The sequence below is a fragment of the Colias croceus genome, chromosome 15 (assembly GCF_905220415.1).
Source record: "Colias croceus chromosome 15, ilColCroc2.1".
NCBI lineage: Eukaryota > Metazoa > Arthropoda > Insecta > Lepidoptera > Pieridae > Colias > Colias croceus.
The window spans coordinates 2,525,590-2,553,376 of record NC_059551.1 but is presented as its reverse complement, the minus strand read 5'-3'; the positions used below and the strand labels follow the sequence as shown (position 1 = coordinate 2,553,376).

The window sequence follows — 27,787 nt, the reverse complement described above, 5'->3', positions numbered from 1 at the left end:
CACAATAGATTTTCTATTGTTTCTGTGATTCCGGGGGCTGAGTTAATAAAATTCTTCCACTTGCAATAGCGTCACCTTAATTTGCTCCCTTTCACTTTATAATATACTGAGATGATATGCTTAGGTAGGTATACCTGGGAATATTCAGCGACAAATTTTCTTTATTGTTGTAATTATACTGTTTATCCACTTGCAATCTATTATTAGACTCCGTCAGCATCTGTCTCAACTTCCTGCCCTCAATAATCTTGCTAATTAAATCCTTTAATATAATTCTGTGATGGCCTTCTTCCGTTTTCTGCTTCTTACTCGTTAGCTGCATATTTTCAAAGTCAATATCATCTTTATCTCCAATTAATAATTATTCTTCTACCGTTCGTGTATTATACGTTGTATTAACAGATATTTTAAATGTATGGTCTTCCTTACTTCTACCCTCCTTAACTGAGTCACAGAAAGTAGATATTATTTGAATACAACTCTTACAGATAATAATATATACAACTCTACCCAAGCAATCAAAATTGCTTTCTTATCTTTCATATAAAAAATTACACCAACGAAACCTTGTCAATTAGCGGCTTTTTTCAAATTCAAATTCAAAATTCAAATTATATATATAATTATTATAGATCTTTAAATTATATGTGGCTAACACATTCTACCCATTGATTGGGTGTGCAAATATTCTAAACTAGATATAAATTTTATCATAATGATTTATACAACTTCTTCTTTGTTTTGTGGTTTTAGGATAGGTATAATAGGTAATTTATTGGGAAGCAATTAGCTGTGGGAAGCAACAAAATGTCATAAATTTGCCAAATGTCAAATGTCAACTTGACGTATGCGATTGTCAAAATGTCAAATGTCACATGCGATTTCCGCCTGCCGGCGAATTGAATCTGTTTTCCTATTATTCACATAAATTACATCAAAATCATTAATCCTAAGCATAAATCTATTATAAAAATATAAACAATGGATGATTATCCGGATCCAGACGATGAATATGAGCTTATGTACGCAGATGAACTAGAGTTGATGCGAGAAAGTGATGGTCGCACAGGTAAACAAAACATTGTTTTATTTAAACGGTGTGTTTTAAAATACTGTTAAAGTTAATTTCGGTTTTTAAGTATTATTACATGATCTACTTTTTAGATGCAAATCCAGTCAAGAAAAAACCAATTCCTACCAAAAGGAGTCTCGATTTTTCTAGTCCTGCATCTTCACAAACACTACCGATCATTCAAGATGCCAACAAAGCGTTAAGTAGCAGCTTAGTCAATAGCACACCAAACAGGCAAATAAATTCACAAATATCGGATAATACAACGACAATAACAACTAATAAACGAACGGCAGAAGAATTATTTGGGGATATAGACGATATTGACTTTGAAAATGTGCAGTTACCGAGTAAGAAGCAGAAAACAGAAGAAGAGAATGATATGGATTTAATTAACAAGATTATCGAGGGCAGGAGGTTGAGACAGATGTTGACAGAGTCTAGTAATAGATTGCAAGTGGATAAGCAGTCTATTTACAACAACAAAGAAAATTTGTCATTAAATATTCCCAGGTATAAGCATTTCTTTTAATAGTTGCAATGCAATAAATTTATAGATAAAGTTGATATCTAACACATATTTTTGTCAACTTTCAGATGGCCATTCATGCCGTTAACAAATTCAGATGGTGACCGTGTATATGTGCGACTAGAATCGGAGGAATCTTGGGATAAATCACTGGATGCATGTACCAATGAACTGTCATTGCAATCTACTTTCGCCCCTGTGTGGGTAGAAGCTAGGAAGATAGTAAGTAGTAAATAAATAAAATAGTCGAGTTATAATATGTTAAATAACTTAATGATATGAAAGCAGATACTGGTAGTTAAATTAAAATGAGTGTACTTTATTAGATTATTTTATATTTATATTTATTATTTAGTCTCACAAAACTTAAAAAAAATCACCCAAAAGTTTCATATAGATGAAAGAGGTGATCAATAAATGTGTAAAAAAAAATGTTGTGTGGTTTTATGAAACCACGGTAAAAGTGAAACTTTTTTTCACACTATAGACATTTAACTAAAAATTATCGTATTTGTACGATAATTATCGTACGTATCGTGCGTCACGCGACATGCGCTACACAGACCAAAAAGTTTGAGCCGATGTAATAAAAGTTTCACTTTAATAATAACTTTTTTGTGTAGTGTATGTTTAAAAATAATAAATTAATTTTTGCCTTTTGGATTTCCATATTCCAGTCATTTTGGTAAGTGTATACAATTTTACTATTCACTTTAATCAATATCTGTTGAATTTAGAATAGTATAATTATTTAATTTCAGTTAGAGAGTAAAGAAAATGCAGAGAACACAGAACAGGAATCGGAAGCAGATATAATAGCGACCCAGACTATAGAGAACGCAGATCTGTGGGTGGATAAGTATAGACCCACATCCTATGTGGACTTACTGTCTGAAGAGCCTGTTAATAGGGCCTTGTTACATTGGCTACATTTATGGGATAAGGTAATATGATAATTTTTTTTTATTAAATTGAGATGAATGTATTCATAAAGAAATTTAAAAATTCACTTGCCACAGTGTTCTTTTGAATCAAGGAACATAGGTAATTAGGTAGGTTCTCAGTGTGTTAAAATGTAATTATTCAAAAAATGGGACAAACATTCAAAGAAAATAATGATATAGGCAAACCAATTTTTATAACTTTGATGAAACTAAGTTTCAGTTGATAATCTCTATGTACAAAAGCAAATGCTAGTATTTATAAGAGCATAAACAATGACAATGTTTTAACTAAAAAATCTTCTGAATAAATTAGCATAGTGTACAACCTGTTTTACTAAAAACCGTTTTTTTATTGCAGATAGTTTTCAAAAAGGAGGTCAAAACGAAAGACCCTCACGAGGCGAACAAATTCAGCAAACGAACCGGCCAGTTTCAACTCACAAACAAGTGGAAGGGTAAAAAGGATACTGAGGTTGAGATAGATGAAGATGGCCGGCCACATCATAAAGTGGCGTTATTATGTGGACCACCAGGTGTAGGGAAGACGACCTTGGCTCATCTGTTGGCGAGATTAGCAGGTAACATATGTATCAGTAGTTCTTTGAATGTTGAGGCTTTTGGAAAAAAAAAATTGACAAAAAGTATGGAGGCTATATTTGTAGCATTTTATGTATTTTTTACATTTTGAGTTTTTTGGAAAAGAAAATATTGATATTCAAAAGTGTATTGAGGTTATATTTAGTATACAATTTGTTTTGACAATAATAAAGTACACAAGAAAAAAGAGTGATCCAATTTGGCGATAGGTGCACATTTTTACTCGTCAATGTTACTAGCAAGGAAAATCCATTTAAAAAATCTTTTGGTAACCGTTTCCGGTAACCGTTTCGTTATACAGATGTATAAAGAGTGGACGAAATGGTTACCAGGTTTATTTTTAGTATTATTTATTAGCATTATCTTTAAAAAGATTTACAAATTGGTGAAGTATTTCACCCTAAAAATAAAGTAGAATGTCAGGTTACAGGCCTGTGGAACTAAACGCATCAGATGAAAGAAGTACCGAGGCTTTCCAGACAGCTCTACAGAGTGCAACTTTGATGAGATCAGTGCTGGATGCTGATAAACGGCCGAATTGTCTTATATTAGGTATGTTAATATTTTACTAAGAAGTTTTAATCGAATTGAGACATTATTTGTTCATGGTTATGGTTCAATTTTGCTTCATGACAATCAAAAATTTGGATTAAATTCTTTTTGAATAATAAAATCATTGGTTCGTCTTATTTCATTTTGTTAAGTTATGTTGACATTTCTTGATTATAAAAATGAACAAGGAGGTAATAAAACCAACCTATAATTTGGTAAAATAAGAAAATTTCCCGAATTGATCGAGAGATCAATAATTTGCAATGCACAAGTGTTAAAAATTTCTAATTCTTATTAGTGGTATTCCTTTGTAGAAACGAGAGTTTTTAACCCAAATTAAAAGGTTCAAGGAATTTATTAATACCAGATTCTCACTTCTGAATTAAATTTTTTCAGATGAAATTGATGGAGCTCCAATACAAACGGTAGAACTTTTAGTCAAGTGGTGTACAGCAAGTACTAAGAAGGAAGACAGCAAGAAGAAGAATAAAACTCATCCATTAAAACGACCTGTGATAGCCATCTGTAATGATCTGTATGCAACATCTCTAAGGCCGCTAAGGTATGTGGTACATAAATTTTTTTGGTAATATTCATCTCTTTTTCATTTACAATAATTATACATACCATGACCATAATTAGACCATTAGAACTAATATAGTTTTATTACTTGTCAAGATTTGTTGCAATTATAGTCGGTACGTTGAACCTTAATTCCAATGACAGTTCGTGTTAGTGATGGGTCGTGTCGATACTTTATTATTTTATAGGCAAAGGCATGGCTCGTAATTCAGCCACGTCGGTAAACATGTTTTTACAAATATTCAACTGCATTTTTAACGTCTATAATTTAAATTTTTTAGCATAGATTAAGTAGGTACCTAAGTAAAACGAAAGATTTCCAAAAAATAAAAATGCACCTTATCATTTTCTCGTAATTGTTAACCAGTAAACATGTATTCGCTAGTGTATATATTTTTATCATGAAAATGGCTTTTCTTTTTAATATTTAGTTTGTCTGAAAAAACATTTGTTATCATAGGTAAATGGATATTTTTCAGGTATAACGTCTCACTATTTAAATTTTATTTTTCGGTTTTAAAAATATGCACTCATTTCCATTATCGACATTTGTTAAATACCGATACTTCCGCACTAGTCGATAAATACCAAACGATGTAAGTTTTGCAGGACGTAAACATAAAGACAGATTGAAATAATTTCTCGTAAATGTTAAGAATTGTTATAATTCCAATGGAATATCATTGTAATGGCATAAAGCTACGTAAAAATTAATAAATGCCATTTTTTAAGGCTTCCAATACGTTTCTAATTTAATGGTGACGCCATTACAAGGTCGAGTCTTGGGAATAACTGTCAGTGTCATAGGGATCATGTTTCGCCGTGCCGAGTATAGTGTAATAATATTGGGTGTGCGTTTTTTTTTAAATCAATGGTTTTGTTTATTTTTCAAATTTAATGATGCAGTTTTAATTTCCATTAAAATTGGCAAATTCAGCCTGTATACCAATAATTTTTTTCTTGTTAAACACTGTATGACAAGAATGATGAAAATGATAGAATTTTTTTTGCGATTTGCAACTGTTTTTAAAAAAGCTATAAACACTTTTGAAATGAAAAGAATGTAATTTTCAATAATTATTTTCTGGAAACTAAAGTCGTTGGCAAATCCGGCTCGAAGGACCAAACTACGAAACGGGAGATTAAAATTCGTTTCTCACAAACATCTAAGATATTGGAAGGTACGCGGGACGAGGGGTATGTATGTCGCAGTCGTATTGTATAATCCGCCGTATTACAAACGGCCGGCATTTTGTAAAGCCTTGTTTCCACTTGAGCATGCTCGGGCCGCGCGTGCTCAGGCGTCTCCACTTGAGCAGCTCGGCCAAATGAGCCGCTCATTCGCCTGAGCATGCTCAAGTGGAAACAAGGCTTAATATGCCGAAAACTCGTAATCAGAAATTTTTGATTTGGATAAGGGGGTGGGTTAGGTTAGGTTCGTGTTTTTTAAAATTACACAGAAATAGGATATTTTATTATTATTCCAGGCCCGTAGCCCTAATAGTGACCGTGAGCGGGGTGAGCGCGTCTCGCTTATCCGCTCGCCTGGGCGCCGTGGCCAAGTGCGAGCGGCTGCGCGTGGCGCCGCGGCTGCTGTCCGCGCTGGCGGCGCGCGCGCAGGGCGACGTGCGCAGCGCGCTGCACGTGCTGAGCTTCTGCAAGGCGCGGGGCGGGCAGGTGAGCGGGGCGGGGGCGGGGGACGGGGGTGAGGGGTGAAAAAAAAAAAAAAGACGTGTGGCACTCGGGGACTGCCGCGATAAAGCTATTGCATGCTTTGCCTTCAAGCCACGCCTCCGAGCCCGTCGGAGTGGGGAGCGTGAGGTTTTTCGTTACGGAATTTCTCGATTCGGTCCCCGCGCTCAAGGCCCGCGATAGAAGCTATGCAATAGCTTAATAAAAACAAATACCAACATTTAAGTTTTCTTTAGAAAAATAACATTTAATGTTGTACATAGCTTAAAGTAAGAAATTTTGATGATTAAATTCCAACCGAACATAACTAAAAATTTTGTGTTAGCAACATTGGAACGTGGGTGGCACTCGTTCCGAAATGATAGCTTGTCAGATAACATTTTTAAACAATAGCGACACCTAATGATTAAGAAATAAAGAAAATATTGCCACTCGCACCGTTCAACTGCGTCATCATTTTACACAACCATACTTATATATTGTACTCAATCACAGTAAAATTAATTATTTACCTATTCGCTTAAATCTGAACATTGTTACAGCTAAGTATAGAAGATATAGAGAACACATCAGTGGGTATGAAAGACTGCAATAAGACGATGATGCAAGCACTCCAAGCGATCTTCACCATTAATGATAAGGATCCCAATGCTGTGTTAAAAGTTATACAGGCTGCTGGGGAGTATGATAGGTAAATACTAAATACTAAATAATAAAAAATTGTGTCCCATAAAAGTAATTCTAATTTTTAGCAAATCATGGTATTAAAAAGAAATAAAAGTATTTCTATGCAAAAAAAGACCTGTACAAAATAATTTCTAATTTACAATATTTGATGAAAATCATGTTGTTCATGATAACAATTTAAATTACAAAAGTTATTATGTTTTTTTCCAAAATGATCTTCTGTGTTCGATAACTTATTTTTAAAGCTATAAAACCCTCGATTTAGTCGATGAACCATCATGCCATTTGTTCCTGATGCCATCATTATAAAAATTCAGATTTATCACAAAAATTTTAATGCTAAAAAATAAATACTGCTCATTTCACGGCCTCATCTATCAATTTTATACCAACTAAATAAACATAACCTAAACCTAAAACATAACCTTACAGACTAGCGGACGGAATATTCGAGAACTACACAACCGCCCGTGTAGACGCGCGTTTGCACGCCGCGTGCGAAACGACGTCCTGGTTGCGTTTATATGATCTAATATACACGTGGACGTTGAGGAAACAGAACTATTCGTTATATGGAATGTTGCCATACTGCCTGTCAAGGTGTTACCATATATTGGCGTCGAGACAACCTATACGTGTGAAATTTCCTATGCAGGCGCAAGAGGTGAGATGTTTTTTGTTATGGCCTTAGAATATATAAACTGACATAGAAATATGCACGTGGACGTTGAGGAAACACAACTATTCGTTATATGGAATATTGCCATACTGTCTGGCACGGTGTTACCATATACTGGCGTCGAGACAGCCTATACGCGTTAAGTTCCCGATGCAGGCGCAAGAGGTGAGATGTTTTTCGTTATAGCCTTAGATGATAAACTGACATAGAATTATGCACGTGGACGTTGAGGAAACAGAACTATTCGTTATATGGAATATTGCCATACTGCTTGTCAAGGTGTTACCATATATTGGCGTCTAGACAACCTATACGTGTGAAATTTCCTATGCAGGCGCAAGAGGTGAGGTGATTTTCGTTATAGCGCCATCTAGTGTCCGTTTTTATAAAACTTTCTGTATGTACTTACAAATTGTATGGGGTATGTAAAAAATAATAATCTCAGAATCGAGATGAATGTGTGAATTTTATTAGCAGAAATTCTAATTCTGAAAGTATGATACTACATACATGTGGGATGATAAGGTGAGATGTACGATTAATTGATGTTTATTAACGTGTGTAAGATCAGTTTCTGAACGATGATTAGAATGAAAGAACGATAGACTATGATTGAATCAATTAGAGAATGTGAAGTAAAGAGCGAATGAGGAATGATCTGTCTCTTTTCATTGGGATCGTGGGTGAAGACGGCTGTTTCTCTGTAAGATGTTTTCTAAAAATTAAGATTGTGGTCCGAAAATAAATCTCAAGAAGTTCAAAGTGTTTTTCATTTAGCCCCGATCCTACAATCTTGGGGGCTCGTCCAATTGAAAGAGGAAAATCGAAGATTACGACGGAAAGACGATCGGCGGGAAAGTAAGGTTATCTCACCGGGCGAGGCGGCGCGGCGTGGTACAACTTTTCATGCTAATAAGACGACGACGACTAATAAGACGTATTCCAATAAGACGACAACTATAAGAAAGACGCAAAGATGGGAAGAAAGGATAAGAGAAACAGCAGCAGTTTTAATATTGAAGACGAAGGACGAAAAGAATTTAAACAAAATGGCGGCGACACACAGCAGCAACAGAACACATTATTCATGACGGCGGACCTTATACCGAAATTTACCGGACAAGACTCTAATTACCCTGTACAAAAGTGGATTCAAGATATCGAAGATAATGGATTAATATTTCAGTGGACACCATTACAGCAACTTCTTGTTGCCAGGCGATCACTTAGTGGGACGGCGCTTCTTTGGCTTAAATCGGAACGACCATTCAAGACATGGCAGGAGCTGGCGGAAGAAATATCAAATGAATTTCCATCTACGTGGGATACAAAAACGGTACATGAATTAATGAGTGCGAGAAAAAAACAGGCGAATGAAAGCTGCATTGATTATCTACTTATCATGAAGGAAATGGGTAAGCGCGGCAAATTAGCGGATTACGTGACTATAAAGTACATAGTTGACGGTATTATCGATGATGAATACAGTAAGATTATGCTATATGGGATTAAAACGTACGCGGAATTAAAAGAAAAGCTGAAAATTTATGAGTTAGTGAAGTCAAAAACAAAGAAAATTAGTACCAGTCAAGACCGTCAAGAAAAGCCTACAAGTGTATATTCGAATTCATCTCATGTAAGAAACACATTACGTTGTTATAATTGTGGTGATCACGGGCATGCCTCATCAAGCTGTCCTAATAAAGAAAAAGGAGCTAAATGTTTTCGTTGTAACTCATACGGACATATAGCATCAGCATGTGATTTGAAAAAAACAGGTGCATCAAAATTTCAAAGTAGAAGCATTCATAAACAAGATGGCGTCAGCGCAAGCGGCGGCGATAAGAACGAAATTGCATCGCAACAAATCGGAAGTATGAAAAGAACGATGTTCGGATCTATCGGCGAATCAGGTTCCGATCTGAAGTTTGTCGGTCAAGATGGCGGCTTAAGAAATATTGAACGAATGATTGATTATGATTGCAATGAAGTTTCTATTAATCAGTTGACAGATGACAAGTCTCAACAGGTTATGAAGATTGTAAACAATGACGAATTAACAAAGAAAAGTGAGGAAAAGCGTTTGAAAAAAATTGTTTTGAATAATATTGAAACCACAGCGCTCATGGACAGTGGTAGCGACGTGAATTTGATCAACGAGGACGTTTATTTATCGATGTGTACCCCAAAATACGACAACAATGTTGTACTCACCGGTCTCGGCAGTGCAAAAGTGAAAACACTTGGACATTGTATTGTGAAGTTACGAATCGACGGGCGTGATTTTGAACAAGAGACATTTTATATTGTACCTAATAACTGTATGCCTTACCGTGCTATTATAGGTCGTGCGTTCTTGAGCAATGTTGTTATGGTAATGGATGAAGGAACAGTGTTTGTTTTTCCGAAAGGTGAAAGTTGGATGACGAAAATTAATTGTTTTTTTTCTACTGTTGATCTTGTAGGTACAGTAAGTAATGAAAGTGTGAAAGATGAAGTAGTGAGGTTAGTTGACAGCTACAAGCCACAGCAAACAAAGGAAGCTCCTGTGGAACTGAAAATAACTTTGATGGACGAGACACCTGTTGCACAGCGGCCACGCAGACTGTCACCTAAGGAGCAGCACGAGGTTGACAAGCAGATACAAGAATGGTTAAAAGACGGCATTATAAGGGTAAGTTATTCAGATTTTGCTAGTCCTCTGGTATTGGTAAAAAAGAAAGACGGTTCAATTAGGATTTGTATTGATTATAGACTGTTAAACAAAAAGATTTTAAAAGATGAATATCCTCTTCCAATAGTAGACGATCTTATAGATAAATTAGCAAGCGCTAAAGTATATTCAGCTTTAGATTTAAAGAATGGATATTTTCATTTGAAAGTAAATGAAGAGTCATGCAAATATACAGCTTTTGTTACCCCGACAGGACAATATGAATTTTTGAGAGCACCATTTGGCTTAGCTACTTGTCCTAAAGTGTTCATGAGATTAATTACAACAATTTTCAGAGATATGATTGCATCGGGAATTATCATAATATTCATTGATGATTTGTTGATTCCAGCTCGAGACGAACAGCAAGCTGTTATGAGACTGAAACAAGTTTTACAAAGAGCATCAGAATATGGATTGAATATCAACTGGAAGAAGTCGCAGCTGTTAGTAAACAGAGTTGAGTATCTTGGACATGTGATTGAAAATGGAACGGTCATGCCTTCCCCTGACAAGACTGAAGCTGTACTCAAATTTCCAGAACCACAGAATGTCAAGCAGTTACACAGTTTCTTAGGACTGTGCTCATATTTTAGAAAGTTTATTGAAAATTATGCTCAGATTGCTCAACCACTTACAGATTTATTGAAGAAAGATGCAAATTTTAAATTTTATGATGAACACAGATTAGTTTTTAACATGCTTAAACAGAGTTTAACAAGTTCACCTGTACTCAAGATTTATGATTTTAAAGATGAAACAGAACTACACACGGATGCGTCGAGTGTAGCATATTCAGCAATTTTAATGCAAAGAAGTAGAGAAGACGGAGAGCTGCATCCTGTTCATTTCATGAGTCGTAGAACATCGGAGGCAGAAAGCAAGTACACAAGTTATGAATTGGAAGCTTTAGCCATCATAGAAGGAGTTAAAAAGTTCAGACATTACTTACATGGTAAACCTTTTAAGATTGTAACAGACTGCAAAGCATTTGAGATGACTTTAAAGAAGAAAGACTTGGTGCAATGTACTAGAGTAGCAAGATGGATTTTACTTCTACAAGATTATGAATTTACTGTTGAACATCGCAGCGGTAGTAAGATGCGACATACCGATGCATTGAGTCGAAATCCATATGTGTCTACAATAACTATGGACCTGCATAAAGAATTGCAATGCGCACAGGAGAGTGACGACAGTTTGAAAGCTATTATTGATGTCCTGCAAGACGGAAAGACATACAATGACTACTATATTTATCAAGGCTTACTACGTAAAGGGCCAGAGCAGTCCCTTGTAGTTCCTAGAAAAATGGAGGATTTTATCATAAGAAAAGCACATGAAAATGGACATTTTGGAAAGAAGAAGACTATAGAATTGATTAGTAAAGATTATTATATTGAAAACTTAGAGAAGAAGGTAACTGATCTATTGGTGTCATGTGTTCCTTGTATCTTGGGCAGCAGAAAAGAAGGTAAACAAGAAGGCTATTTACATCCTATTTCTAAAGAAGAAGGACCCCTGCACACTTTACACTGCGATCACATAGGGCCTCTAGCGGAGACAAAGAAAAAGTATAATTACATACTCACTATTGTGGATGGTTTCACAAAATTTGTATGGATATTCCCAGTGAAGACGGTATCAGCTAAAGAAACTATAGAGAAAATGGAGATTTTACAACAGACATTTGGTAATCCAGCCAGAATAGTAAGCGATAGAGGAGCAGCATTCACGAGTAAAGATTTTGAAGAGTATTGTGAGCGAGAAGGAATCCAGCACATTAAAATCACAACAGGAGTGCCAAGAGGGAATGGTCAGGTTGAACGTATTCACCGCACAATGATATCAGTACTTACCAAGATGAGTATAGAGGAGCCTACTCACTGGTATAAGCACACAAGTAAGTTGCAAAGGGCACTAAATAGTACTTACCAGAGAAGCATCAAAACAACACCTTTTGAACTGCTTACTGGAGTGAAGATGCGACAAAAAGAAGATATTGAACTCGTACATATGCTAGAAGAAGAATATGTATCTAGTTTTATAGCTCAGAGAGAAGAAACAAGAATGAAAGCAAAAGAACAGATTTTAAGAATACAAGAAGAAAATAAGAAACATTATAACAAGAAAAGGAAACCTAGTATACAATACAACATAGGAGATTTGGTTGCTATCAAAAAGACTCAATTTGGAACATCTATGAAACTAAAAGCAAAATTTATTGGTCCATATAAGATCACAGGAATAAAGGGAAATGACAGGTATGATGTTGAAAAAGTTTTTGATACTGGAGAGGGATCCAAGAAGACATCTTCTTGTGCTGAATTTATGAAGAAATGGTCTGATCGAGTTTGAGGTAAAAATACTGTTTTATATTTTTGTCTTAACATTTTTATCTGTTTCAGGTTATTCTGATGACTTATATTTTCTATAATAAAATAATGTGTATGAAAGACTATGCTTGAAAGAAAGGTGGAAGATTTGTTTATTTTATAAGATTTATTGCTCAAGTTTATTATATTGTGATACATGTTAAAGTTGTATGTGTTAACTACACTACTAAGAAGGAAAGGTTATGGGTTAAATAAAACAATAAGGTTTATTGTTTAAAGTCTTTATTTATATTTTGTGTAACAAGGAGTAAGAAAATTTTTTTTTTCTTTAAGTTTATTCAAACTAAGTTACTATGGAAAAGTTTTCTGTAATGTTTTGTAAGTTTTGATTTTATTTGAAAATGTAATGTTTTCTTAAGGGTTTATTTTGTTATGAGTATTTAAAGTAGAACGGTACCATTGTTTTTGTTTAAGTTGAAAGTTTTAAAGTGTAAAGAAACTTGTAAGATTTTGTTTTTGTTTAATTTAAAGTCTTAACATTTAAAGATATTTGTAAGTTTTTGTTTATGCGGAAAGTTTAAAAAATTTAAAGATGTGTAAAATGTATAATTGTTTATGTTAAACGGTGTTATGATGACTGATGATGGAAGATGATGATGATGATGATGAATGACTGATGACTGTGTGTGCATGTCTGAGGGCAGACATGGTGCAGGAATGGCCGAGTGTGGGATGATAAGGTGAGATGTACGATTAATTGATGTTTATTAACGTGTGTAAGATCAGTTTCTGAACGATGATTAGAATGAAAGAACGATAGACTATGATTGAATCAATTAGAGAATGTGAAGTAAAGAGCGAATGAGGAATGATCTGTCTCTTTTCATTGGGATCGTGGGTGAAGACGGCTGTTTCTCTGTAAGATGTTTTCTAAAAATTAAGATTGTGGTCCGAAAATAAATCTCAAGAAGTTCAAAGTGTTTTTCATTTAGCCCCGATCCTACATACATATATACATATAACTAGAAGGCTTTAGGGGTGTAATGGCCGTATACCACCTAACGGCCAAAGCCAACCTCACCTGCTCGTGGTGCACCCTGCCGATCAACGGACGAGGCTCTGGCGAAATTTTTTCTAGAGTGGTAGGACTACAGCTACATATAATAGTCCTCTTTTGTATGTAGCACGAATGGGCTGTAGTCCGTCCGGCGCGATACCACTATCTCACAGAAAACCGGCGTAAAGCGTCTAGCGTTTCGCATTGGTGAGTGAGACATACCGGAAGCCCACTTCCCCCCATCCCCTTTCCTAATATGGCAGCGGAATTACAAATATTATTACCCCAGGAGGGTACCAACACTTTTAGTGCTGGAGAATCCCTCCCTGAGCACTCACGTTCAGGCTGCCCTGCGTATTCTGGGGAGGGCAAAATCCCGCTCGTTACTCATACCCGGGGCAACAAGAGAAAAAAGACCGCTGCACCCCTTTCCACGCACTGCGTGAATTTCTGTAATATAAGGGGCTTACACTCTAACATCAACGCCGTCCATTACCATCTTGAGACGGCGAAGCCGGCCTTGCTCTTTTTAACCGAAACGCAGATATCTTCCCCTTCTAATACATCATATCTCAATTACCCAGGATACAATCTGGAGCACAACTTTATACCCCGCGCTGGTGTATGCGTATTCATCCGGAACGATATCTGCTTTCGACGCCTCGGTTATCTTGAAGGTAGGGATCTATCCATCCTTTGGTTACGCGTAGATTGCGATGACCACCCCCGCGTCTATGCGTGCCTCTACAGATCCCACAGCGGTAATGATGAAACCGACCGACTCTTTGAACATATACAATCCGCTGCTGATACCATGCTCCTACAGATTCCTTCCGCCGAAATTGTGGTCCTTGGTGATTTCAACGCTCATCATGTTGAATGGCTCCAGTCTCGTACCACTGATCATGCGGGTAAATCTGTCCATGACTTTGCTCTTGCATATGGTCTCACTCAACTGGTAGCATCGCCCACGCGAATTCCAGATGTAGAGGATCATACGCCTTCACTGTTGGACCTTCTGCTGACTTCTTATCCGGATGGCTATCAGGTCAATGTTGATGCTCCTTTAGGTTCATCCGACCACTGCCTAATACGGAGTGTGGTGCCAATCCTGCGATATCCACGACCTCATTGTAATGGCCGCCGTCGCGTTTGGCACTACAAGTCAGCAGACTGGGATGGGATGCGTACATTCTTTTCATCCTATCCCTGGGGCCGTGTTTGCTTCTCGGCAGACGATCCTAGCACTTGTGCCGACTCTGTTGCTGATGTGATACTTCAGGGGATGGAGCTTTTTATTCCAAACTCTGTTGTGCCCGTCGGTGGCAAGTCCCAGCCTTGGTTTGGTAGCTCTTGTAAATCGGCGTCGCGCCGAAAACAAGACTGTTACCAAGCCTGGGCCAATGCGCTCGTGTCTAGTGATCCAAACGCCTGTACACTCAAGAGAGAACTAAACTCGGCCTCCAGGTCTTTCAAAAGAGCAATAGCGAAAGCAAAGTCAGAGCATATTGCTAAGCTTGGTGAGAAACTTGCCCGACTTCCTTCGGGAACACGAGCCTTTTGGGCACTCGCCAAAGCTGTGCAAGGGAACTTCTGTCAGCCGTCCCTACCATCTCTGCGCATGGAGAATGACCAGTTGGCCCACACGGCAAAAGAGAAAGCTGATCTCCTTAGCTCCCTCTTTGCCGCAAACTCGACTTTAGATGACATGGGGAACTCACCACCTATCATCCCACGGCTTGAGGGCTCTATGCCGGACATCCGATTTACCCAGAGTGCTGTGCGTAAGGCACTGTTCGCTCTAGATGTCCACAAGTCGAGTGGCCCCGACGGTATTCCTCCAATTGTGCTGAAGATGTGTGCACCAGAGTTGGCACCGGTCCTCGTGCGCCTTTTCCGGCACTCCTACTCCACATGCGTTTTCCCGAATTCATGGAAGAAAGCATTAGTGCACCCCATCCCGAAAAAGGGCGATCGCTCGGATCCGTCCAATTATCGACCCATAGCCATCACCTCCTTGCTCTCCAAGATAATGGAAACCGTTATCAATCGCCAGCTGTTGAATTATCTGGAGGAACGCCAGCTGATCAGTGACCGACAGTACGGTTTCCGTCGCGGTCGCTCAGCTGGTGATCTTCTTGTATATTTAACTCATCGATGGGCAACGGCGATCGAGAGCAAGGGTGAAGGCTTAGCAGTCAGCTTGGACATAGCGAAAGCCTTTGACCGGGTTTGGCACAAAGCGCTTCTTGCAAAACTTCCTTCCTATGGGCTTCCTGAGAAACTTTGCCAGTGGGTCGCCAGTTTCCTCACAGAGCGTAGCATGAGTGTCGTAGTCGACGGTTCCTGCTCTGATCCTAAGCTTGTGAATGCTGGTGTCCCACAAGGCTGTGTCTTGTCTCCCACTCTGTTCCTTCTGCATATCAATGATATGCTGCTCAACGGCAGCATTCATTGTTATGCAGATGACAGTACTGGGGATGCAGTATATACCGGCCGCAGCAATATTTCTCAGGAGCGCGTCATTGAGTGCCGGAACAACCTTGTGTCTGAGATTGAAACTTCTTTACAAGAGGTTTCAGAATGGGGCCGACTAAACCTAGTCCAATTTAACCCCAAAAAGACACAGGTATGCGCCTTTACCGCTAAAAAGCTCCCCTTCGTCATAGCTTCTACTTTTCAGGGTACTCCTCTCTCAGCCGCAGCCAGTATCGGAATCCTTGGTCTCGAAATCTCGAGTAACGTACAGTTTTCTTGTCACTTGGAAGGAAAAGCCAAGTTGGCTTCACAAAAACTTGGTGTGCTCTGTAGAGCGGGGCAGTATTTCACGTCGCACCATCGCCTCAAGCTATATAAGGCGCAAGTTAGGCCGCACATGGAATACTGCTCCCACATCTGGGCCGGGGCACCCCAACAATACCTCCTTCCATTTGACCGCATTCAAAGGAGAGCTGTACGACTTGTTAACGAGCCAAGTCTCACCGATCGGCTCGATACTTTGGCGCTGCGAAGAGATGTCGCTTCTTTATGCGTTCTCTATCGCATTTACTATGGGGAGTGCTCTGAAGAGTTGTTTGGAACATTACCCGCCGCCGAGTTCCACCACCGTACAGCACGACATCGTCAACAATACCACCCTCACCACCTTGACTGTTGGCAATCTACAACTGTGCGCTTTAAAAGGTCTTTCTTCCCGCGCACTACAGACATCTGGAACAAACTCCCTCATGCGGCTTTTCCAAACGGCTATGAACTGGGGACCTTCAAGAAAAGAGCATATTCCTACCTGAAAGGCCGGCAACATACTCACAGTGTCTCTGGCACTGTGGGTGCATATGGGCGACGTGGAGCACTTACCACCAGGTGACGCGTCTGCTCTGTTGCCTCCTATTGCATAAAAAAAAAAAAAAAAAAAAAAAAAAGGCTTCATATTAAATTCAGGCTCAGGGGCTACATTTTTTTTGAATATATTTATGTATAGTAGTTCATTTATGAGTTTATCACTTCAAGTAACTATTTTTAATATTTATGTTTATTAACAAACAGGTCTTAAATAAGGATTATTAGCTGCAAGGTAATCTTTGGTATATCCCGTTACAACAATTATTTAATAATACAACAAAAAAACTTATTTTTTTAACTATATTTCTTGTTAAAACTAGTTATCTTTTCGATTAACCTGATAGAATATGTTTTTTTGCAGATGTCACGAAAGAAAACAGAATTAGAAAGTATAGTATCATCAGTGTGGAAAGGCAGTGTCCCCGCTGTACAAACTACAAGGACAGCGCTGACTCTGGATGTATTACCAATTTTACCATATTTATTGTCACCCCAGCTTAGATCGGCTAATGTTCAGGTAAGAAAATATAAACGTTTATTTTTGTTCAAAATAATATGTATCTAAATGAATGTGTGAATTTTATTAGCAGGAATTCTAATTCTGAAAGTATGAAACTACATATTATAATATAACTAGAGGGCGTCATATTAAATTTGTATTAGAGTGAGAAATTAGAGCCGTCAGACATATTTAAAATTCAAATTCAAATTCAAATAATTTATTGCTTACCAACCAATTTACATATTAGTAACCTTATACAGGTATTGCAATACAATCATAATGTTATATTTAAATTACATAATATTATCTCATACAATTAAATTTGACAATAATTAGATTACAAAAATAACAAAAATAATAATGTACAATTTATATATGTCCGGAATTACACAATTACATTTAGTTTAGTTTCAATTACATTTATCAGGTATATGAGATTGGAAAGACTCGCCACACGAAGCCACACGAAAATTCAAGTTTAGCGTAGTTTAGCTTCGAAATATTCATTTATTGAATAAAAGCATTTTTGGATTAAAAGGAGCTTTAGTTGTTTGTTAAAAGAATAAATAGTTTTTTGGTTTTTAATTTGGTCAGGAAGTTTGTTATATATTTTTATAGCCATGTGATAGGGACTTTGATTTAACATTTTGATTCTTGAGAATGGTAGGTGTAATCTATTTTTAAAGCGCGTATTTACTTCGTGGTGTTCCTCGACTCGTGAAAATGTATTAATATTTTTATAGACAAATGAGCAAATTTCGTGTATATGTTACAGTCAAAACCCTGAACCAGTCAATAACGTTATTGACCGGTAAAATCAGTTAATAAGGATATTGACTAAGGGCGTCGGTTAATATCCTTATTAACTGATTTTATCTGATTAAACCAGTTAATAACGTTATTGACTAAGGGCATCGGTCAATATCCTTATTAACTGATTTTAAGTCGAGACATCTAGTCAATATAGGTTTTAACCGACGTGCCCAGTCAAAACTCATAAAAAGTTAAGGACGTTAGTGTAATTATACTAGAAAATCGTTTAAAAAGGTTCATAAAACTTTTTAAAGTGCAATATTTAAGAGTTTTATGTTTTATTAATTAATTCGGGGAATTGTTTGTAAACTGCAACCGCGCGAGAATACGTGCCCCAAAATATTTTTGAAGATGGCAATTGTGTTTTAATAACAACTAGATTTCCGCCCGCAGCTTCGCCCACGCAGTCAAAGAAAAACCGCATAGTTCCCGTTCCCGCGGGATTTCCGGGATTGCGTTAGTTTCTGATTTGATGGAGTTACCGCAGGTGTACTTCGAAGACTGCTACTGGATCTAATAGACGAGTAGAGCTAGGTGTGCCGAGTTTGGGCTCGTTTTGTTAGTCACGTTGAGACCTTACCTCCGGACTTGATGGAGTGACCTGCAGGTGTACTTGGAAGACTGCTACTGGAACCAATAGACGAGTAGAGCTATGTGTGCCGAGTTTGGGCTCGTTTTGTTAGTTACGTTGAGACCTTACCTCCGGAATTGATGGAATGACCTGCAGGTGTACTTCGAAGACTGCTACTGGAACTATTATACGAGTAGAGCTAGGTGTGCCGAGTTTAGGCTCGTTTTGTTAGTACCTGCTGGTCACTCCATCAAGTCAGGAGGTAAGGTTTCAACATAACTAACAAAACGTGCCCGAACTCGGTAAATCTAGCTCTGCTTGTCTGTTAGTTCTAGTAGCAGTCTTCGAAGTACACCTGCAGGTCACTCCATCAAGTCCGGAGGTAAGGTCTCAACGTAACTAACAAAACGAGCCCAAACTCGGCACACCTAGCTCTACTCGTCTATTAGTTCCAGTAGCAGTCTTTGAAGTACACCTGCAGGTCACTCCATCAAGTTTGGAGGTAAGGTCTCAACATAACTAACAAAACGAGCCCAAACTCGGCACACCTAGCTCTACTCGTATAATAGTTCCAGTAGCAGTCTTTGAAGTACACCTGCAGGTCACTCCATCAAGTTTGGAGGTAAGGTCTCAACATAACTAACAAAACGAGCCCAAACTCGGCACACCTAGCTCTACTCGTATAATAGTTCCAGTAGCAGTCTTCGAAGTACACCTGCAAGTCACTCCATCAAGTAAGGAGGTAAGGTCTCGACATAACTAACAAAACGAGCCCAAACTCGGCACACCTAGCTCTACTCGTCTATTAGTTCCAGTAGCAGTCTTCGAAGTACACCTGCAGGTCACTCCATCAAGTCCGGAGGTAAGGTCTCAACATAACTAACAAAACGAGCCCAAACTCGGCACACCTAGCTCTACTCGTCTATTAGATCCAGTAGCAGTCTTCGAAGTACACCTGCAGGTCACTCCATCAAGTAAGGAGGTAAGGTCTCGACATAACTAACAAAACGAGCCCAAACTCGGCACACCTAGCTCTACTCGTCTATTAGTTCCAGTAGCAGTCTTCGAAGTACACCTGCAGGTCACTCCATCAAGTCCGGAGGTAAGGTCTCAACATAACTAACAAAACGAGCCCAAACTCGGCACACCTAGCTCTACTCGTCTATTAGATCCAGTAGCAGTCTTCGAAGTACACCTGCAGGTCACTCCATCAAGTAAGGAGGTAAGGTCTCGACATAACTAACAAAACGAGCCCAAACTCGGCACACCTAGCTCTACTCGTCTATTAGTTCCAGTAGCAGTCTTCGAAGTACACCTGCAGGTCACTCCATCAAGTCCGGAGGTAAGGTCTCAACATAACTAACAAAACGAGCCCAAACTCGGCACACCTAGCTCTACTCGTCTATTAGATCCAGTAGCAGTCTTCGAAGTACACCTGCAGGTCACTCCATCAAGTAAGGAGGTAAGGTCTCGACATAACTAACAAAACGAGCCCAAACTCGGCACACCTAGCTCTACTCGTCTATTAGTTCCAGTAGCAGTCTTCGAAGTACACCTGCAGGTCACTCCATCAAGTCCGGAGGTAAGGTCTCAACATAACTAACAAAACGAGCCCAAACTCGGCACACCTAGCTCTACTCGTCTATTAGATCCAGTAGCAGTCTTCGAAGTACACCTGCAGGTCACTCCATCAAATCAGAAACTAACGCAATCCCGGAAATCCCACGGGAACGGGAACTATGCGGTTTTACTTTGACTGCGCAGGCGAAGCTGCGGGCGGAAACCTAGTTTTTATTAAAACACAATTGCCATCTTCAAAAATATTTTGGGGCACGTATTCTCGCGCGGTTGCAGTTTACAAACAATTCCCCGAATTAATTAATAAAACATAAAACTCTTAAATATTGCACTTTAAAAAGTTTTATGAACCTTTTTAAATGATTTTCTAGTATTATTTCACTAACGTCCTTAACTTTTTATGAGTTTTGACTGGGCACGTCGGTTAAAACCTATATTGACTAGATTTCTCGACTTAAAATCAGTTAATAAGGATATTGACCGATGCCCTTAGTCAATAACGTTATTAACTGGTTTAATCAGATAAAATCAGTTAATAAGGATATTAACCGACGCCCTTAGTCAATATCCTTATTAACTGATTTTACCGGTCAATAACGTTATTGACTGGTTCAGGGTTTTGACTGTAACATATATACATCGATGGTAATGTTAAAAGGTTATATTTTCTAAAGTATGGTTTGCAACTGTCTGTGTTTTTTATTTGGGCTAAGATTCTCACGCACTTCTTCTGCATTTTAAATAAATCGTTAACATCAACGCTGTTTCCCCATAACATCACACCATATCTTAGCCATGAGTAGGCGTACCCGTAATATGCAGATAAAGCGGTGTGTAAGTTTGTGCTATGTTTTATCTGGAATAGGGCATAGGTAAATTTCGACAACTTAGATTTTAAATATTCAATATGTGTTTTCCAATTTATATGTGTATCTATGTTTATGCCAAGCAAGTTAAATGTGTCTACTTCTTCTAATGGTGTATTTTGATAGTTTATATTTATGGCAAGAGATGGACTTTTATACGTTTTGAATTGAATTATTTTAGTTTTATTAAGGTTTATTTCTAAGTTGTGGTCTTTTAGCCAATTTGTTATTGTATGGAGTGTAGCTTCGATTACTGGATTCGGATTATCGGGACTTTTGCATTTTATTAATACGAATTACATCATCCGCAAAAAGTATGGGCATAGTTTCGTTTCGATCGAGTATTTTCGGAAGATCATTAATGTAAATTAATCTCTAAAGGGAAAAATATGGGGCATCTTATAGTTTTGAAACGTGTAATAAACTCAATATTTATTCATTTAACTGGACTAGTTGTAGAAGCTTATGATGGTCAAAGTACATTAAAAATATTTACCATAAATTTTTATATTAAAAGTCTACATAATAATTTGGTTAGATGGTTAATTCGCATAGAATGAGGTGAATAATGAACTTAGAAATAACTTTCATGAATCATTTTCAACGCTGACTCGTTGGCTAATCGCTGACAAGCTACGAGCTGATAAGCTACGCGCTACAAGCTACGAACTGATAATAATCTACGCGCTTGCAAGCTACGAGCTGATAAGCTTCGCGCTGACAAGCTACGCGCTGATAAGCTACGCGCTGACAAGCTACGCGCTGACAAGCTACGCGCATAGCTTACGCGCTGAATTGTTTGCGTGCATGGTTAGCAAAACCATCAATGTTTTTGTTTGAAGTGAAACATCTTTAGGCGCGTTCAGAGTAAAATATCTAGGTCGCATCATGACAATACCGTCGTGTCATAGAGTATGGCGACGATTTTGGTATCTTTGAATCTTGCCAAAGAAATTTCACTTTTGACACGTGTGCTCGGCACGCACACTTTTTTAACTTTTTTTAACATTTTTTTTTTTATTTTAATGCGCTAATCTCAGGAACTACTGGTCCGATTTGAAAAATTCTATATATTATCTCTCTAAGACCAACAGGAGCGGAGCAGCGCGGGTAAAACCGCGGGGCACAGCTAGTATATCATATACTGTTATTTTACAGCTATGTACCGAAAACGAGCGGGCAAGTGTATCTATAACAGCGGGTGCGATGTGCGACTACGGGCTGCAGTACGTGCAGCAGCGGGCAGCGGACGGGCTGTACGCGTTCGTGCTCGAGCCCGACGTGCTGAGAGTGGCCTTCCTTAGTGAGATATAGCATTTTTGTACACATCATTATATACAATAAACAATAATTATATTATTATACACACCACAATACACAATAAATACAAGATATAACAGGGGAATGTGAGTACGGGCTGCAGTACGTGCAGCAGCGGGCAGCGGACGGGCTGTACGCGTTCGTGCTCGAGCCCGACGTGCTGAGAGTGGCCTTCCTTAGTGAGATATAGCATTTTTGTACACATCATTATATACAATAAACAATAATTATATTATTATACACACCACAATACACAATAAATACAAGATATAACAGGGGAATGTGAGTACGGGCTGCAGTACGTGCAGCAGCGGGCAGCTGAAGGGCTGTACGCGTTCGTGCTCGAGCCCGATGTGCTGAGAGTGGCCTTCCTCAGTGAGATATAGCATTTTTCCTGTAACCATCCAAGTTAATAATTGATAGTGGAATCGTAAATAACTTTAGATATATATTAGGATAAATTTTAAGTACAGAAAAACTTCACATAAACTGAAGACGTAAATCCTAGTGTAGACTAGAGATTTGTTGTATAGATAATTAACTTAAAAAATGTGTGCGTGTACTAGTGTACACACGTAAGAAGTGAAACTTTTTTATCAGGGTTGGAAAAAAATTTAGTGTAACATTTTTTTCGTTGCGGTAACGGAAAAATGTCACGTTTTCCGTTACGCGCCATCTTTTTCTTATCCCTGCTACGCGTGATTCGACGTATTTCTGTAAAGTTGCATAAAGTAAATTATTTTTTGAAAAATAAGGTCATAAAGAAGTTTCACTTCTTACGTGTGTACATTAGTACACGCACACATTTTTTTTTATATTTAGATAACTATTTATAGGACATTATTAAATCGTAAATGTATATCTACAGGTAATGAAGAAAGAGTGAAGCCACCTCCAGCGGTTCGACAAGCGATAGCAACGGAACAGCAATTGGAAATGATTAGGAGAAATGATCAAATGGCATGGATTTTTTATACTATATTATTTAACTAGCTTTCCTTCCGCGGCTCCGTCCGCCTTGTTTAAACCCCGAATTTTGATGTGATTTTTTTAAAACTATCTATTAAAAAATCACATCACAATACGTTGCGTAGTTTTCAAGATCTAAGCAAACAGACACACAGATCTCGGAAAGCGACTTTGTTTTATACTATGTAGTGATAAGATATTGTCTTGTTTATTTGTAACTATTTAGCTCAAAAATTAACGATTTTAACGTTTTTTTTGAACCTTTACAAAGTCTTCGAGTATTATTTTTTAGTATTATCTAAACTTAATATTATAAAGAGGAAAAGTCTGCATGTATGTATGTATGGTTTGCACGCATAAACTACTGGACCGATTTTGATGAAATTTGGCACAGATAATCTTAAGACCCTAAAAATGAACATAGGCTACCTTTTATTGCGAAATATGTACCACGGGCGAAGCCGGGGCGGACCGCTAGTATTTGATAAGTTTATAAATAATAATTCAATTATTTTAGATGACCAGAAACTCCAAGAACCAAGATACAAATAGAACCAGAGCAAAAGACATTGATAAAGGAAAACTGAAAATGGACGCCAAATTGCCAAACCACTTGCAGAGATTGCAACCGAGGGTAGTTGAGAAATCTACACCACAAGTAAGTTAATTTATTTACATATTTTTAACTTTATTAGTAATTGTTATAAAAATAGAAAACTTGTTAAAAATTGATTGCCAATGGGCAATGACAAGAACAAAATTTTTTGTTGTTTTTAAAACTGAAATTTGAGAATTAGAAAAAATTGAGAATTAATTAAAATTTGTTTGCCTCAGAAAAACTTAATCGTTTGATGTTTTTAATTTTTGTTGTAAAAGAGTATCAAAAGTAGAGGTGATTGCAATATAAAACTGCGGCCCTCGGAGTAGGAGCCGTGGGTTATGTCGGTTTCTTAATAACAATCGCTTAATCGGTTAGGCGGTCAGCGAAAATTCAGCTATTCGCGCCTTAGGTGAGGGGTGAGGGGGTCCGCGTTTAGTATGGAATCAACGTGCTCGAAACTAAAAATCGTAAGCGCCATTCACATTTTTATCAAAAAGTGAATGAAAATATTTAGTATTTTCTAAATCTAAAACAGTCACAAAATCGAGAAGGTAAATACCTATGTATTTGGGATTTTATACGAATTATTATCCTACGGTTGTAATGAGCATTTATATTATATTTTAGGGGTAACTTCAGGATTTTTTTTATCGAGCAAAATTTTTCCAATAGTATTTTCGAAACAGTCATCCCATCACACAAACGTTCTGTAATACATATTAGAAATTTCAGTGCGAAAAAACTTCAATATTTTCAATTATAGCTCATAGAAAACAGTCCATTTTGCCGTTTTCACAGGACAGTTCGGCGCGGCGGCATGATTATTATTATTTTAAAACAAAAAACATTGTTATGTAAATGTTTTATTGTTATGATTTTAAAAGAGCAACTATGGTGTTTCTTTCCGGTTCTTCGTTGGTAAATTATTATTTTTCAGCGTTTTAACGATTGAATAGCGCCTTAAAACGAAGTCTAGATGAATAAGCAAATGTTTGAGTTGACGGGACGGCTCGTATTGCTAGAGATTAGGATTGTCGTGAAATTTAAAACATTGCCTCATAGCACATATATTTGCACACTAGCTTCCGCCCACGACTTTGTACGTGCATCCCCGTTTTTCCCCGTTCCCGCAAGAATTTCGTGAAATCCTTTCTTAGTGGATGCCTACGTCCTAACATCTACCTACATGCCAAATTTCAGCCCGATACGTCCAGTGGTTTGGGCTGTGCGTTGATAGATCACTATGTCAGTCACCTTTGAGTTTTATATTTTGTTTTTGAGTTTATTGACGACGCGGTTGGCGCAGTGGTAAAGTAACTGCCTACTGAGCCGACGGTCCCGGGTTCGATCCCCGGTCAGGGCAAATATTTGTGTGATGAACTCAATTATTTGTTCTTGGGTCTGGGTGTTATTATCTATATATACAGTATTTATTAAATATTATATTTATCGTCGCCTAGTACCCACAACACAAGCCTTAATTGAGCTTACTGTGGGACTAGGTCGATTTGTGTAATAATGTCCTTTAATATTTATTATTTATATAATATATATAGATATAGATATAGATTACCTTACAGTTTTAATCCTATGAAACATTGTCTCGATTCGTTTCCACATTACACCGTTTTATCTATCGTTTTCAACACTTCAGTTTTAAACCTATTTTTCAAAATCTATTCTAATATTATAAAGCTGAAGAGTTTGTTTGTTTGTTTGAACGCACTAATTTCGGGAACTACTGGTCCGATTTAAAAAATTTTTTCGGTGTTATATAGCCCATTTATAGAGGAAGGTTATAGGCTATATTTCATCACGCTACGGGCAACAGGAGTGGAGACACGGGGCCGGGGGTGAAACCGCGCGAAGCGGCTAGTCATTAATAAGCCTCTATGACCCAATTCCACCCATCTATACACTATCCCCATAGCAATTACACGTTCACATCACACAAGACAAAACTCATTCCGCGTGGAACAAAACGTACATTCGTATCGTTCAAATGCTACTAATATATTCCATCAAGCGCGCAAACAGCGTATTCAACGCGTAATGACGAAACCACTAGAGGCAAAACTAAGACTGTGTTAGTTATTGCTAAGCTGCCATTCAGTGGTTAATTTGTTTCTGGAGATACGTGTCTGGCGAAATCTTTTTTAGGGTTCCGTGGGCAAAGAAAAAACAGCACAATATTAATAAGACTTTACTGTCTTCAGGTTTTCTGCAAACAAGCTGTTTCTCATGAACCGTAATAGTTAGACTCTTGAAATTTTCTGTGATGATGTATTTCTATTGCCGGTATAACAACAAATAATAAAAACCGAGGTTAAGCAACGGTTGGCGCGGTCATAAATTCGATGGGTGATCATTTTTTTGCCATTGCTCTCTAGCTTATTGCTAATGATAATTTTCCATTCATTTCAAGATATTTCGTCCCAGTTCAAATAAATTTTAAAATCTCTGTTTCTGTCTCTACAGAAATACAATTGCCGTCCTAAAGTGTCATTTATCACATTAAAAATTGAGCTGTAAAAATGAGCGAAATTTAAAATCTCGTCAGAAATCATGCGAATTCAAAGTTCAAAGGGGACAAGTTTCAAATTGTAATAACCATTAAAAGCTGAGAGCATCAGTGTGGCCCCCGTAAATACAATAACTAATCACAATAAAAGGGTTGTGGCAGACTCTATTAAAACTCGCAAAAGAATTCTCTTGCAAACTTTGAAGTTTTCGAGAGGATCTGGCAACTCTTTAATTGCTACACTTCAGCTCCCAATTCATAGTATTATTTTCATAGTAAAAGTTTATAAATTCAAAGTGATTGTGTTTGCACATTGTTATTAAAGTCACAAGGAATCACATCAGTTATTCTTCAAACAATACTGCAACTGCAAATGCGGATTTTCTTACGAAGATAAGTTACATTTATATACCCACTTTTGAAAAGTGCTGTGAATTCATTCCAGCTACCCTCGAAAATAATTCTAACACATTTGTCAAACTCAACTGACACTGTCAAATCCATCTGACAACGTCATTTCTTGTCTCTGATTGAGCAGTGGGGTTGCCATATTTTAAGAATTTACCAATTATTTGGGAATATTTGAAAAAATGAGCTCCTGCAAAAAATGCACTAAACAAATTAAAACTGGTGACCTCAAAACTTGTTCGAAGTGCAAAGCTGCGTTCCACTACCAATGCTTAGGAGTAACTGCAGAAAATTTCGCCAAAGAATCGAAGTCCTATAAATCTGCGTGGAAGTGTACTGACTGCAAGGTAGTTGACAGGCCTGGCGAGGGTCCCCTCACCAGTCCCTCGCACGCCGCTAATCTATCTAGTGCTAGCTCTCCTATTGCATGTAGCTTCGAAGATATAAAACAGTACTTTAATTGCAAACTTGAAGAAACCCTGAAAAAACACCACTGTGATATTCGCCGCGATCTCTCAGCTGAAATCTCCGATACCCGTGTAAAGATTCAGGAGCTTACTGAAAGTGTCAACTTTATGTCTGCTAAGTACGAACAATTGAGGGAAGCTTTGGAAAGTAAAACTAGAACTATCGAGCAATTGCAATCGGAAAACAAGGATTTGCACCTTGAAGTTGGAGGCCTGCGCACTCAAGTTGGGGACCTATCTTCCCGACTGGAACAATTTGAGCAACAGTCACGTGACTGCAACTTAGAAGTCCAGTGTGTCCCAGAACACAAATCAGAAAATCTTAAGACTGTGGTTTATCAACTCGCTGCCACTGTGGGACACAATCTGACGGAAAACCAAATAGTCAA

At 37.8% G+C, this 27,787-nt stretch overlaps 2 protein-coding genes across 2 annotated transcripts in view; both read left to right on the top strand.

The window, feature by feature from the left end:
- The first annotated feature begins 876 nt into the window (after positions 1-876).
- The window catches only part of LOC123698280 (chromosome transmission fidelity protein 18 homolog), a 45,929-nt gene continuing 19,018 nt past the window's right edge, over positions 877-27,787 (top strand). Inside the window, exons 1-14 of the mRNA XM_045644873.1 lie at positions 877-1,069; positions 1,165-1,585; positions 1,670-1,823; positions 2,363-2,545; positions 2,904-3,123; positions 3,566-3,694; positions 4,091-4,256; positions 5,764-5,953; positions 6,511-6,659; positions 7,088-7,319; positions 17,144-17,299; positions 22,271-22,415; positions 23,301-23,392; positions 23,919-24,059. Of these exons, the coding sequence (XP_045500829.1) occupies positions 982-1,069; positions 1,165-1,585; positions 1,670-1,823; positions 2,363-2,545; positions 2,904-3,123; positions 3,566-3,694; positions 4,091-4,256; positions 5,764-5,953; positions 6,511-6,659; positions 7,088-7,319; positions 17,144-17,299; positions 22,271-22,415; positions 23,301-23,392; positions 23,919-24,059 (2,466 nt within the window). The 5' untranslated portion in view covers positions 877-981. The remainder of the gene's footprint in view (positions 1,070-1,164; positions 1,586-1,669; positions 1,824-2,362; positions 2,546-2,903; positions 3,124-3,565; positions 3,695-4,090; positions 4,257-5,763; positions 5,954-6,510; positions 6,660-7,087; positions 7,320-17,143; positions 17,300-22,270; positions 22,416-23,300; positions 23,393-23,918; positions 24,060-27,787) is intronic.
- On the top strand, positions 7,852-10,537 carry LOC123698282. Its single transcript, XM_045644874.1, has 2 exons — positions 7,852-10,008; positions 10,400-10,537. Exons 1-2 carry the CDS (start codon positions 8,311-8,313, stop codon positions 10,424-10,426), a joined length of 1,725 nt encoding a protein of 574 aa, XP_045500830.1. The 5' UTR covers positions 7,852-8,310; the 3' UTR covers positions 10,427-10,537.